Below are 12,739 nucleotides of genomic sequence, written 5' to 3'. Positions count from 1 at the left end.
TCTTGAAATCCTGTGCGATCTCTCGCACCAGACGCTGAAAGGCAGTTTGCAATCAGCAGCCGGTGACTTCGAGAAAGCGGCGATTCCCTCGGAGAGCCACGGTCCCGGGCCTGTAACGATGTTTTTAACGCCGCCGGTGGCTGGGGCGCTCTCCGGGCGGCTTTAGTAGCGAGCTGCTTCCTCGGGCTTCACTGCCACCAGTGGATTTACGAGCGGCCCGTTTGGTTCTGCCATTGTTGAAATGCGTTCCTGCCCCTGCTCTGCTCGAGTAGAAAATACTGCCTGTGTTACGCGCCTGCTTTAAAGCCCTCAGCCACAGCTTCTGGCGTCATAAAAAGTGCAGAGGTTTTTGATTGGCTGATGTGTGGACGTCTGCGCACGACCGGGCAACCAATGACTGCACACCTTTTTTTTTTCAAACGGGGGAAATGTTTTTTCCCGCTCAAAATGCTTTGTTGTGTTTATTAATTTATGCATCAAGCAAACACTCTACACTAATACACACTTTACCTGTTTCCTACTAAAATTGTTTAATGTAATCCTTATGAAATATTACTTTATTCATTGGTTTAAATGGTCAAATATGGTTTTAATGGTAAAATAATCTCCAGTTGTTGATTGTATTATTCACATTCAGATTCTACAGTATACTTATTTTCTATAAAAACTTTATTATACAAGTGTTATCTTCGTTATATATATATATATATATATACACACACACACTTATTTACTTTGTCATTAATATAACAATGTAAAAGAAAAGCGCTCTTTGAGAGATAAAATGGGTGGCTCTGAAAAGAGCCTTTGGGTTTCAGAAAACACGCTTGAATCTGTTTATTTGGTTTTTGGCGGGTTTTCGGTCTCTCTTGGGCAGCAGCACGGTATGCCTGCATGTTGGGCAAAGACAAGCCGCCCTGAGCGATGGTCACCGGCCCAGGAGTTTGTTGAGCTCCCCTCACGGTTGCGCACCGCCAGCTGCAGGTGACGGGGAATGATGCGGGTCTTCTTTGTTGTCTCTTGCGGCGTTTCCAGCCAACCCAGGATCTCAGCGGGTCAGATACTCGAGCACAGCCGCCAGATAGACAGGAGCTCCAGCACCGACGCACAGCATAGTTCCCTTGCGAAGAAGTTCAGAACACGACCGACGGGGAACTGCAGCCCCTGCTCTGGAGGAGCGAAGCCTGCCTTCGCCTCGGGCTTGCCGCCGGTTTTGCCTCTTCCGCTCATTGCTGATGTAAAACTTCTTACGTTTGTAATGCAGAAATAATGAATATGGATTCCGGCTCTACTGTATTTAAAAGAGTCGGGAGTCGCTCATTGGTTTGTGAGTCTTTAAGATTTCTCAAACCAATCACTGAACTCTCCAACAAGACCGCCGGTGCCACGCTCACAGCTGGCGCGCGGATTCCGCGGCAGCTTTAGTTGTTGCCACTTTACCCATTTTGTTGCCAACTTTAGCAACTTCGACCAAAGCAAGTTTTTTTTTTTTCCCCCAAAACACCTAGCAACAAATTTAGCTTTTTTTTTTTCATTTATTTGGCAACTTTTAGCAACTTTTTGATAAATGACTATCAGGAGACACATACATTTCTCACGTCAAATTACATAAAAAGAGGGAACCAAAGGTTGCTCTAGCAGCACATCACCTGAACTGTTCATTTATGATTTTACTTTCTTAGTAAGCTTGTACATGCGATTGTTGATCAATACTTTGTACTCTGTAAGAAAAAAATGAATAATAATGCAAACAATAATAATAATAATAAAATATACTAGTACTTTCAAGTACATTATCCATCATCATCCTGTAACCCCAAAACACAATGTACAATTTAAATGAAGGTAAAAAAAACATCAATCACGGGAAAATTCTTTCTATATTAACAGTAGATTGTGCCCTATTTTTAAGAAAATTTTCTTCGTGTGGCGCAATGTCCATTTTTATGTTTGTTCAAGAATTCCAATTATTATTATTATTTTTTTTTTAAATGCAGTCCTTTTATTTTATTATATTATATGGATGCTATTTTACAAGCACATACACAGAACCAAACATATAAAAAGTTTTTGGCAATAAATGCCTTTTTTAACGTGACTAAATTAAGATTAAAGATTAAATTCCTTGTATGCACAAGCATACTTGGCAAAATGTATTTCTTTCTGATTCCTGAGATCAATGATCCATTAAAACATTTAATATTTATATATATAAAAAAATAATAAATACAAAAGAAAAAATTCAAAAAAAGTGTCTTTTTCTAAATGCAGTCAATATGTAAAACATTGTAAGTCAAGGTAACTCAGATTCTGGTCCTAATAATTCACTTCCACAAACAAAAATGCAGGCTAATAGAGTTTTGCTCTTTCTTTAGAGTTTGTGGGTGGCTCTGAAAAAAGAGCCGTTGGGGAATAAAAAGAGAAGTTTTGCTTTCTTCTTGGGAGCTGCCTTCTTAGGCTTGGCAGCTTTTAGGCTTTGCTGTCTTGGGTTTGGCAGTCTTGGCCTTTTTGGGGCTCTTGGCTGCTTTCTTAGGCGCTGCGGGCTTCTTTGCCTTCTTGGGGCTCTTCGTGGTCTTCTTAGCGGCTGCAGCGGCGGGGTTCTTAGCCTTCTTGGCGGGGGATTTCTTAGCGGCGGGCTTCTTTGCCGCCGCGCTCTTGGGCTTCTTGGCAGCAGCGGGTTTCTTGGCCGCGGGCTTCTTCGCTTTAGGGAGCTGCTTTCTTCGCCGGCTTCTTCTTGGTCTCGGCTGGTTTGCTGCTTGTTGATCTTGAAGGGCCGGATGCACCAGTTCCCTTGAAGCCTGCACCAGGGCTCCTTTAGTCACCACCAGGCTCTTGATGGCGAGCTTCTGATGCGGGAGTCTTCTTCTCACGTCGTAGCGCCGGCAGCGAGAGCTTTCTCCAGGGCGGCGAGAGACACACCGCCTTATCTCCTTCACTGATGCGGACACGGCTTTTAACGAGCGTCACCGACGCTGGAACTGCTTTACTTGGCTTTAGCAGCAGGACTTCCTCTTGGGTGCTTTGGCCGGGGGGAGGCTGGAGTGCTGGGGCGGTTATCTGCCATTTTAGAGTGGGGGATTACAGTCGTCTAACTCTTTGTTCAGTAATGAGAGAATAGCGGGAGGCGCTGTGTCTTAATTATGACATGAGAACCTTTATAGAACTCCAATGGATCGACTTCTGCGACGTGCTCCACAGAAGCGCCTCACGTTGGGTTTTCTTCTCTTTACATTTTAGGCAAAACTGGAATGGGTAAAGTGCTTTAAGGCCCCCAGTAAAATGTATAGTGGAACATCAAGCAGCGATCTGCAGCTTTCCTCTGGAAGCACTAAAAGACGCGATGAGGAAATGTTTATTTGTCTCTGTCAGACTAACGAATTCAAAGCGAGCAGCAGCTACGGGAAAAAGTGCGTGTTAATATTCGATTGCCATGTTTAAGGTAAAAGTTTTGATAAAGACTGAAATCGGTCATCGGTGTGTCCAGCAAACAGTTTGAAAGTCACTTTAGTGAGATGGACATCACAGAGGGACGTGAGGAGTGTTTCATACAGTCACTGTTTTGGTCTGTTTAAAGCACATACGTAGGCCTCATCCAGAGTCTTATCTTTGATCATCAGATAATCTGTGGATTTGTTATGTCGTTTAGATAAAATCACTTATTGTGATTTCGTTATATTTTGATTAACAATACTTACTGTATTTTAATCAGCAATACTTATAATCCAGCGGTATTACCAGCTGGGCTGAATGCTGAAGAACAAAGACTTTTCCAAAGAAATAACTCTGATCTCTCTTGAGCACTCTTAGCCTAAATGCTTAAACAGTTTCAACTCAACATTTGCTAAATGTGTTGAGGTATTTTTTTTATTTATTATTATTATTATTTTGTTATTATTATTATTATTATTATTATTATTATTATTATTATTATTATTGTTGTTGTTGTTGTTGTTGTTGTTGTTAATATTTGTTAGTATGTAAGAAGGGAGTGGAATGGAATCCAATAATTACCATAAATTAGATTTTAACAGTCACTTCAATCAACAGGGACGTCAGCATGTCACTGTCTCACTACTTGTGATTGTTCCCTTCACATTTGTTCTCGTCTTCATCCTCATCTTTCCTTGTGATGGGAAGTGTCGGATCTTTTTTACCGACTTGGACCTTTGAGTCTGGTTCAGCAAAATGAAACGAATCTTTTTTAGGAATCTTTTTTTCATTCATTTTATCAAATATAATTAAAATGTTACGTGTTACTTTCCCTTACGGTCTACTAGTGCTTACTCAAACGTTGATCACACTACAAACAATACTAAACTATAATGCTATAAGAAACAGAAAAGATGAATTCATCGTTTACCTGGGTCTTCAGTCTAAGATTAGCTCACCTCTTATCAGACAAGTCTCCGGGTTTGAGTTAACCAATGCAGTCTGAGCCGGAAAGAGAATTGATTAGTTCATCTCATGAGTCTTTCGGGTGTGATTCGTTCCTTTAACACGTGACAGACCCATACGCTTTGACCATAGACTGGAGTTACCCTGGCAACACATCTGTGTGTATATTATTATTATTATTATTATTATTATTATTATTATTATTATTATTATTATTATTATTATTTTGTGTTTATGATTTTTAATGTGTTCTGTCTTAATGTTTTAATGTTTGTATTGTTTAAAAATAATAATAATAATAATAATAATAATAATAATAATAATAAAAAGACTGTATAAAAGGCTTTAACCTATCGTTCATTATTTTGTCATGTGACGTGACAACATTGGATAGAGAAATTAATTTACAAGCTTACAAATGGGTGCATAGTTATTATCATTATTATCATCATTATTATAATTATGATTTACTCTTACAGTTACCGCATTTCTGGTCTCAAATTGTAGCTTTTTCCTTCGCACAGTTTATAAATGTATGAATTTCTGTCATGATGGTTATTTTCTATACACTGAATGTTGTAACAAAGGTAATAAAGAGTATTCATTAATGAACCCATATGATTATGGTAGGTTTAATTTCCTTGATTTCCCTTCTTTGAACAACAATTTCAAAATTAATTGGATTAGACAGTTTTTGTGTAATCCAAACTCAATCTAGAATTTGATCCCCAATTACTACTTTTCCAAATTAGGTGGTCCCCTTTCCTATTGATCTGTAATTATAATATTGCTAGAATCCCTTACAATTTTTATCTAAATATCATAAAAAGGCATTACTTGCATGGTCATTAATTTTTAAGCACCCCTCACCGGTACTTCATTTGGAACAATCAAGACATTTTATATAAGAGATAATCTTTGTTTTTTAACTGGTTTGAATTTATTTTTTTTATTTTTTTATTTTTTTTTTTTTGGTTGTTTCCCAGTTATTTAACTCGGAAGGTCTTATTTTAAGTTATGAAGAATTCTTATGTAAATGTAATTTTCCAGTCACTCCCAAAGAATTCTCCATCGTCATTTACACTATTCCTGAAGAAAAAAAAACTGTTGTTACTTTTGAGGAATACTCACAGATCATCCACCACTTAATCTTTATGTTTTAGACCCATTTGAAATCCCAGGAGGAAAACTATGGTTTTTGTCACATCCTTCATCACGTAACTGTAAGATTAGATCTCTTTTTCAAAAGGAGCTTGTAAACATCTCCATATGTGATGTCTTATTGGAGGAAATGGTTGATCATATTGATTGGAAGTATGGACTCTGTCTTCAGAAATACATAATAACTAACAAGGTTAGAGAAATCATTCATTTACACAAATTAATACACAGTGTGTTTTGAAAATTTAATCAGCATAGATCAATCGGTCTTTTCATGGACACAGCATTTTAAAGACTTAATTAATTTCTAATGTTATCCATCGCAGTGTGCTACATGGTTTCTCTCTGCTTTTAAAGGATGTAAGACAAAATTAATGAATATTTTATTATTAACCTATTATGGACTTCTTGCAAAATTTTCATATTCACCGCAGTAAATTTCACTCATCCAAAATCCTTTATATATTGTTTTTAAAAAAGAGGTTCAACAGTATATCCAAACTATTTAATCTTCCAAAAATCTTAAGGCGGTTAAAACAGGTATTTATTTATTTATTATTATTATTATTTTTTTTTTCATCTTTTTAATTTATTTTGTTAAATCTTTTGTTTAGTATTGCACTCCCTGGGGCAAAGTCTAAGCATGATGGTGAGATAGACAGAGCCTGCATATACCCAATTCTCTTCAACGAAGTTATTGCCATGAGCAGAGGGTGTCTCCCGAGTGGCATCCCGTCAATCAAGGCATGGCAAAGCCGAAAGAGCGGCCACATAAACCTTAAGAGTAGCAGCAGGGCATGTGCCTGTTGACATTTCTCTTGCATGAAATCCAGAACTGAAGCAATATGGCAGTTTGACTTGATCTACATTGTGTACCACACACCACCTGTAAAAGATATCCCATTTACTGGCATAACTCCGTCTGGTGGAGGTAGCCCTAGCACTAAGAATAGTATCAATAACACCCGGCGAAAGGCCCTGTGTTCCTCAGTTGGTACCCGTCAGGGGCCAAACCATGAAGATTCCACAGGTCGGGCCTGGGATGGAATATCGTGCCCCCTGCCTGAGACAGAAGGTCCCTCCTCTCCGGAATTGCCCATGGTGAGCCGTCGAGGAGAGATATATCTCCGAGAACCTACTCTGTTCGGCCAACGTGGCGCTATCAGCAAGAGGCAAGACCCTTGTTGGCAAACTTAGCTAGGACTCCCGGGAGCAGAGAAAGGAGGAAACGCATACAGGCACATTTTGGGCCATGTGTGCCCCATCGCATCCAGACCCAGGGGGGCTGGGTGACTCAGAGAGAAGTAGAGGGGAAATTGCGCTGTCTGATGGGAGGCGAAGAGGTCCACCTCTGCTTCGTAAAATTTTCCCCAAACCTGTTTCACTACCTCTGGGTGGAGTTTCCATTCCCCCATCGGTAGTGTCTGCCTGGACAGTAAATCCGCTCCCACATTCAAAAGCCCCGGAATGTAAACTGCCCTGAGTGACAGGAGCTTGTCCTGGGCCCAAAGAAAAAATCTGCCTCGCTATCTTGTTCAGATTGCGTGAGCGCAGAGAGTCACGTGACGTGCTCATGAACCTAGTCACGCTTGAGTAGAGCTCCGCACGTTTGGCCCCTTTTTGCCGATTTTTTTGTTTTAATTTATGTTAACTTCTTTAATAATATTATTTCTGATGGCTTTCAAACCGGAAACAGCAGGAGATGTCTCCGTCGGCTTCTCCAATTAAGAGGAAATCCAAGCCACCGACCACGGATGATATGGTGGATAAGATGGCGAATACTGTTGCGCACTTTGAGGACATTCTAAGAACTGAGTTGTCAGCGATGCGGAACGAATTTGCTTCTCACATGTCAGTTGTTCAGTCGCTATGCTCCAAACTGGATCTTCTTACAGGGGAGATGAGAGAACAAAAGAAAGTTTGTCGCAGATCACGATAGGCGAGTAGCCCGCGCTCGAGCAACAGGTCGTGGACTTACAGGATCGCAATAGGCGCAGTAATCTGCGTCTGGTTGGATTGCCTGAAGGGTCCGAAAAGGACGACCCTATGGGCTTTTTGAAAAGATCTCTACCGACGTGGCTTCCATCTCTGGCGGGCAAAGAGATTGAAGTGGAACGAGCGCATCGCGTGTACACAAGGCTCTCCTCAGATCGCGCTAAACCACGGGTTTTCATCTTTAAACTGTTGCGGTACGTGGACAGGGAGCTCATTTTGCGGGCCGCCAGACTTCACGCCCCGGTGAAAACATCCGACGGAGCAACGCTGTCTTTCTTTTCAGACTTTTCTCCAGTTACCGGCAAAAAGAAGAAGTGCATTCGCGCCAGTTAGGAAGGAAATGAGAGAAGCTGGCATCCAGAATTTTCTTCTCTATCCTGCAACGCTGAAGGTCATTCTCAATCAAGGTGAACCTAAAATGTTATACTCCCCAGAAGAAGCGAGAATTTTTCTCAGATCCCATTCATCCACCAGCTCTCAGTGAACTCCAGCTGGACATTTGTTATCTAATTGGAGAGGAGATGCTCTAAATGGTTAGGCGACTGTGTCTTTCAGTGTTCACTCTAATGTTTACTTCTGAACTCATAGTTACTAGGAGGTCTCATTGAGCATACAGTATCGCTTACTGATTATGGTGGTATAATATTTATGTTTTAGTTGTATTCCTTCTCTTTTCTTTATTTATTTTTTTCTTTATTGTTTTCTTTTATATTTTTTATTTTATTTATTTATTTAGTCATTTTCAACAGAGATACTATCTAGTCAATATGTGACTTTGGGGCCAATGTTGGCGCTTTAGTAATGTGCAGGTTTTTGTTGACGCCACGGATCATATTAAGGGGTGCTGGCAGATCAAGGTTTGTTCTTGGTTTGATCTGCCATAGTTCATGGAAATGTGTATATGTTTTTTTGAAAGCTGATGGGAAGGATGGGGGTGGGGGGTGGTTTGATGGTAGACTCAACTGGTTTTGTTTTCAAATTTGTATTTGGTCTTACTATGCAGTAATTCTGTTTGATACCTATGACTGACCTTAATATTCTAAGTTGTAATATTAATGGCCTATATGGCCCACACAAACGTACAGGTTTTCTGGATTTTTTGCGAAGAAGAAGATTGATATATAGTGCTAGTTCAAGAATCTCATTTGAAAGAGGAGGATGTACACAGGTGTAATAATAAGTTTTATGAAGTGGTATCTCATTCATCTTCCGATACTAAAACCAAGGGTGTTCTAATATTGGTGCGGAGGACTTTAAATATTACTATTTTAGATAAAGGTTGTGATACAGACGGTAGAATAACACATATAAAAACAATAATGGAGAATAGGAATATTGTATTTATTTCAGTTTATGCCCCTTGTACTCCTGACCCTACTTTTTTCTCTGTTTTGTCTACCTATCCTTAAAATTTTCAGATTTTGAAATTGTATTGGGTGCAGACACAAATTCTGTAATGTTGCATATCCTAGATAGATCTGGGCCAAAGGAAACACACTCTCAAGCCTTCTGTTCTGACAAACTTAGGCAATGTGTAACATCAGCTTCATTGGTGGATAGTTGGCGTTTAATTAATCCTTCTGCCAAGTCTTTCACTTTCTTTTCTGCCACTCATAAATCCTATTTGAGAATTGACTATATTTTCATTTCTACTTCTTTATCTTCAGCTGTTCGTGATGCCGATATCTGTTCCTTATCTTTGTCGGATCATGATGGAAATTTGTGCAGATTATCTTTGATCCCTCGGCCATCTCGTGCAACTAGATGGCGATTTAACCCTAAATTGTTACAGGATGAAAACTTTTGCCAGTCAATTCAGAAATAAATTTGCTGAGTTTATTGAAATTAACCAAGGCTCAGTGGATGATCCGCGAACACTTTGGAATGCAGTTAAAGGATTTATAAGGAATAACTCAATTTCATATGCCTCTTTCCTTCAGAAGAAACGACATAAAAAGATAGCTGAACTGGAATCACAGCTCCAGAATCTGACTAGAGACAATCAACGTTGTTTCTCAGACAGTACACTCAGCAAAATTATGGCGGTTAGGTCCGAACTTAATTCATTACTGAGATCCAGGGCACGAATTCCTGATTCAAAGATGGAGGCAGAATTATTATTTTCAAGGAAGTAGACCAAGCCACCTTTTAGCTCTAAGAATACGCAACAGTGAAAAATTTGCTAATATTTCAGCAGTGAAATCCCAATCCGGGCTCATTATGACAGACCCAAAAGACATTAATATTTCTTTTCATTCTTTTTACTCTAACCTCTATACTTCTTCTGCTGTTGGTGACCCTGATTCTTTTACATCTTTTTTGTCCAATCTTGATCTACCTAGGCTGTCAGATGTCGGATTCGGATTACCTGGCTGAACCGATTACTCTTCAGGAGCTGGAGTCAGCAATCCGGTCTATGAACAATGGGAAATCCCCAGGTTTAGATGGTATTCCAGTCGAATTGTATTCTACTTTTTGGTCGTATTTAGTCCCCCTTATGTTAGATATGATAAATTTTTCAGTTACTCAAGGCTCATTTCACCCATCTATTAATATAGCTGTTATTTCTCTCTTGTTAAAAAAAGATAAAGATCCGACTTCTTGTTCTAGTTACCGGCCACTTTCTTTGATAGGGACTGATGTTAAATTGTATGCTAAGGTACTGTCTCGTCGTCTAGAGAAATTTATGAACAGGCTAGTTCATCATGACCAAACAGGGTTCATTAAATCTCGCTCAGCTTCGGACAACTTAGGCAGGTTATACCATATTATTAACTCAACTAATAGTTCATCCTCCCCTTGTGCAGTATTATCTCTAGATGCAATGAAAGCTTTCGACCAGCTAGAATGGAACTATTTATGGGCGGTTCTACAGCATCTGGGTCTAGGATCGAGTTTCATAAACATGATAAAAGTTTCTGTACGTCAATCCAGCAGCCTCTGTTCTCACAGGTTCTGGTTGCTCTAACCCATTCTTTATACATCGAGGTACTCGTCAGGGTTGCCCGCTTTCTCCTCTGTTATTTGCATTATCCTTGGAACCCTTAGCTCAAGCGGTCCGACGATCTCAAACTATTTCTCCCATAATTATAAGGAATACTCAGCATCATGTTTCTTTATTTGCTGATGATATCTTATTGTTTTTGGAGAAGCCGTCACATTCTATTCCTCATGTATTGAATTTATTTGACCATTTTGGATCTCTCTCTGGGTTACTCCAATTAAAATTAATTGGAGTAAGTCATGTCTACTTCCCCTCAATTCTAAATTTGATCCCACTTCCCTTTCGGCATCTATTCCATTGGTTCAAAACTTTAAGTACTTGGGGATAGATGTTTTTCCTTCTCTGCAAGAAATCCTTTCAAAAAACTATAATAGTATTCTATCCAAAATATCCTCAGATTTGGAAAATTGGTCTCGTCTTCCTACTTCTCTTCAGGCTCGTATATCGGTGATTAAAATGAATGTTCTCCCACATATCAATTTCTTTTCTTCGATGATTCCTCTCCCTCCATCAGTTGGCTACTGGAACAAACTTGATGCATGTGTTTCACGGTATATATGGAATGGGAAACGTCCTCGTATTAAACTGACTACCTTACAACAAAGTAGATTACATGGAGGTCTTTCTCTCCCTAATTTTAGACTGTATGCTCAAGCCTTTTTCCCTCCGCCCTTTATCAGTTTGGTTTGACCCTGATGGTTCTGTATCTTGGAGAGCAATTGAGGAATCTATTGTGTATCCATATAAATTGAAGCATCTTGTTTTTTCAGGGGTTTCCGCTTAGGCAGTGTAATCTAGGTTTGGTCCCATTGTAACCCATCTCCTATCCACATGGAGGGATGTTGAAAGACGTTTACAACTAGGTACAATATGGCATAAGCATTCACCAATTTTCCACAACAATAATCTTTTGTCAGGCAATACTCCATTTCATTGTCCGCAATGGACTCATAATAAAGTAAACACTCTGGGAGATATCTATGATGATAGTGGTTTACAATCCTTCCAGAATCTTAAAACTCAATATAATCTGCCAGGCACTTCCTTTTTTATGTATTTGCGCATTAGATCGGCCCTACGGGCATATGGGGTGCCCTGGAACTCTCAACTGCCTATTCACCCTTTGCGCAAACTAATCCTTCCCTCTGAGGAATTTCCCTCTTCTGCTTCAGTCATCTTACCTTTTTTTTTCTTGAGCATTCATACAAACCTTTATCTATTACAACTGTCTGGGCTAAGGATCTTAATGAGGATGTACATGTTTTTATTTTCGAATCAGATATGGGGAATGTTTAAAATGTCTTCTAAAAACCCTAACCACCAAATGATTCATTGGAAATTGCTACTTAGGGTTTACTTGACTCCAATGAAACGTTTTCATATGAATCTGTCTTCTTCTCCTAAGTGCAATCTCTGTTCACAAGGATCTTTAGGCACATTTTTGCATTTTTTTTGGGAGTGCCCCCCTCTCTCTCTCCTTTTTGGTCTCAGCTCTCACAGGACCTTTCTTATTTGTTGGGTACTGAGATTTGTTTGACTCCACGCCATTTTTTCATGAATGACTTTTGGGACCTTACCTTGTCCGTCCAACAAAGAGGTTTACTGTTAGCTGCTCTCACTGCAGCAAAAAAGTTGCTAGTCAATCGTTGGAATCCTCCTCACACAATGGACAGACGAACCTGGGCGGTATATTTGTTTGGACATTATCTTGATGGAACTCTCAACTTCTCGTATACATGGGTCTAATGTGAAAACTGTTAATTTATGGCATTCATCTTTTAATGTTGTGTCATCTTTTCTAAAATCTTTGTAAATATTATTTTATTGTATTTTATGTATTAATATTACTTAATTTATTTTTTTATTATTATTATCTATTTTACTTTATGTATTTATTTATTATTTTTCTTCTCTACCCTTAAGTCTACCAGGGGGTGGGATGGGTTGGGATGGGTTCGAAATTTGTACAGTTGCTTCTTTGCTTGATACTACTGTTCACAGAAAAAAAAATCAATAAACAGTTGTTAACAAAAAAGATTGCGTGAGCGCAGACCCCCCGGTGATTTACATAAGAGACTGTCGCTGTGTTGTCCACCCGTACCAGGACATGACAGCCTCTCAAATGATGGAGGAAACGTTTCAGAGCCAGAAATACGGCCATCAGCTTGAGGCAATTGATGTGCC

The 12,739-nt window shown here is 39.4% G+C and overlaps 1 protein-coding gene across 1 annotated transcript; it reads right to left on the bottom strand.

Annotated features, from left to right (window-relative positions):
• Positions 1-2,453: 2,453 nt before the first annotated feature.
• On the bottom strand, positions 2,454-3,064 carry LOC122143586 (histone H1-like). The gene is made up of 2 exons (XM_042754087.1): positions 2,988-3,064; positions 2,454-2,892 (listed from the first exon to the last, which is right to left on the bottom strand). Exons 1-2 carry the CDS (start codon positions 3,062-3,064, stop codon positions 2,454-2,456), a joined length of 516 nt encoding a protein of 171 aa, XP_042610021.1.
• Positions 3,065-12,739: the final 9,675 nt, after the last annotated feature.

Source organism: Cyprinus carpio, unplaced genomic scaffold, assembly GCF_018340385.1.
Source record: "Cyprinus carpio isolate SPL01 unplaced genomic scaffold, ASM1834038v1 S000006456, whole genome shotgun sequence".
Lineage (NCBI taxonomy): Eukaryota > Metazoa > Chordata > Actinopteri > Cypriniformes > Cyprinidae > Cyprinus > Cyprinus carpio.
Note: the sequence above shows the minus strand (reverse complement) of the source record. Positions and strands in the feature narration are given on the sequence as shown.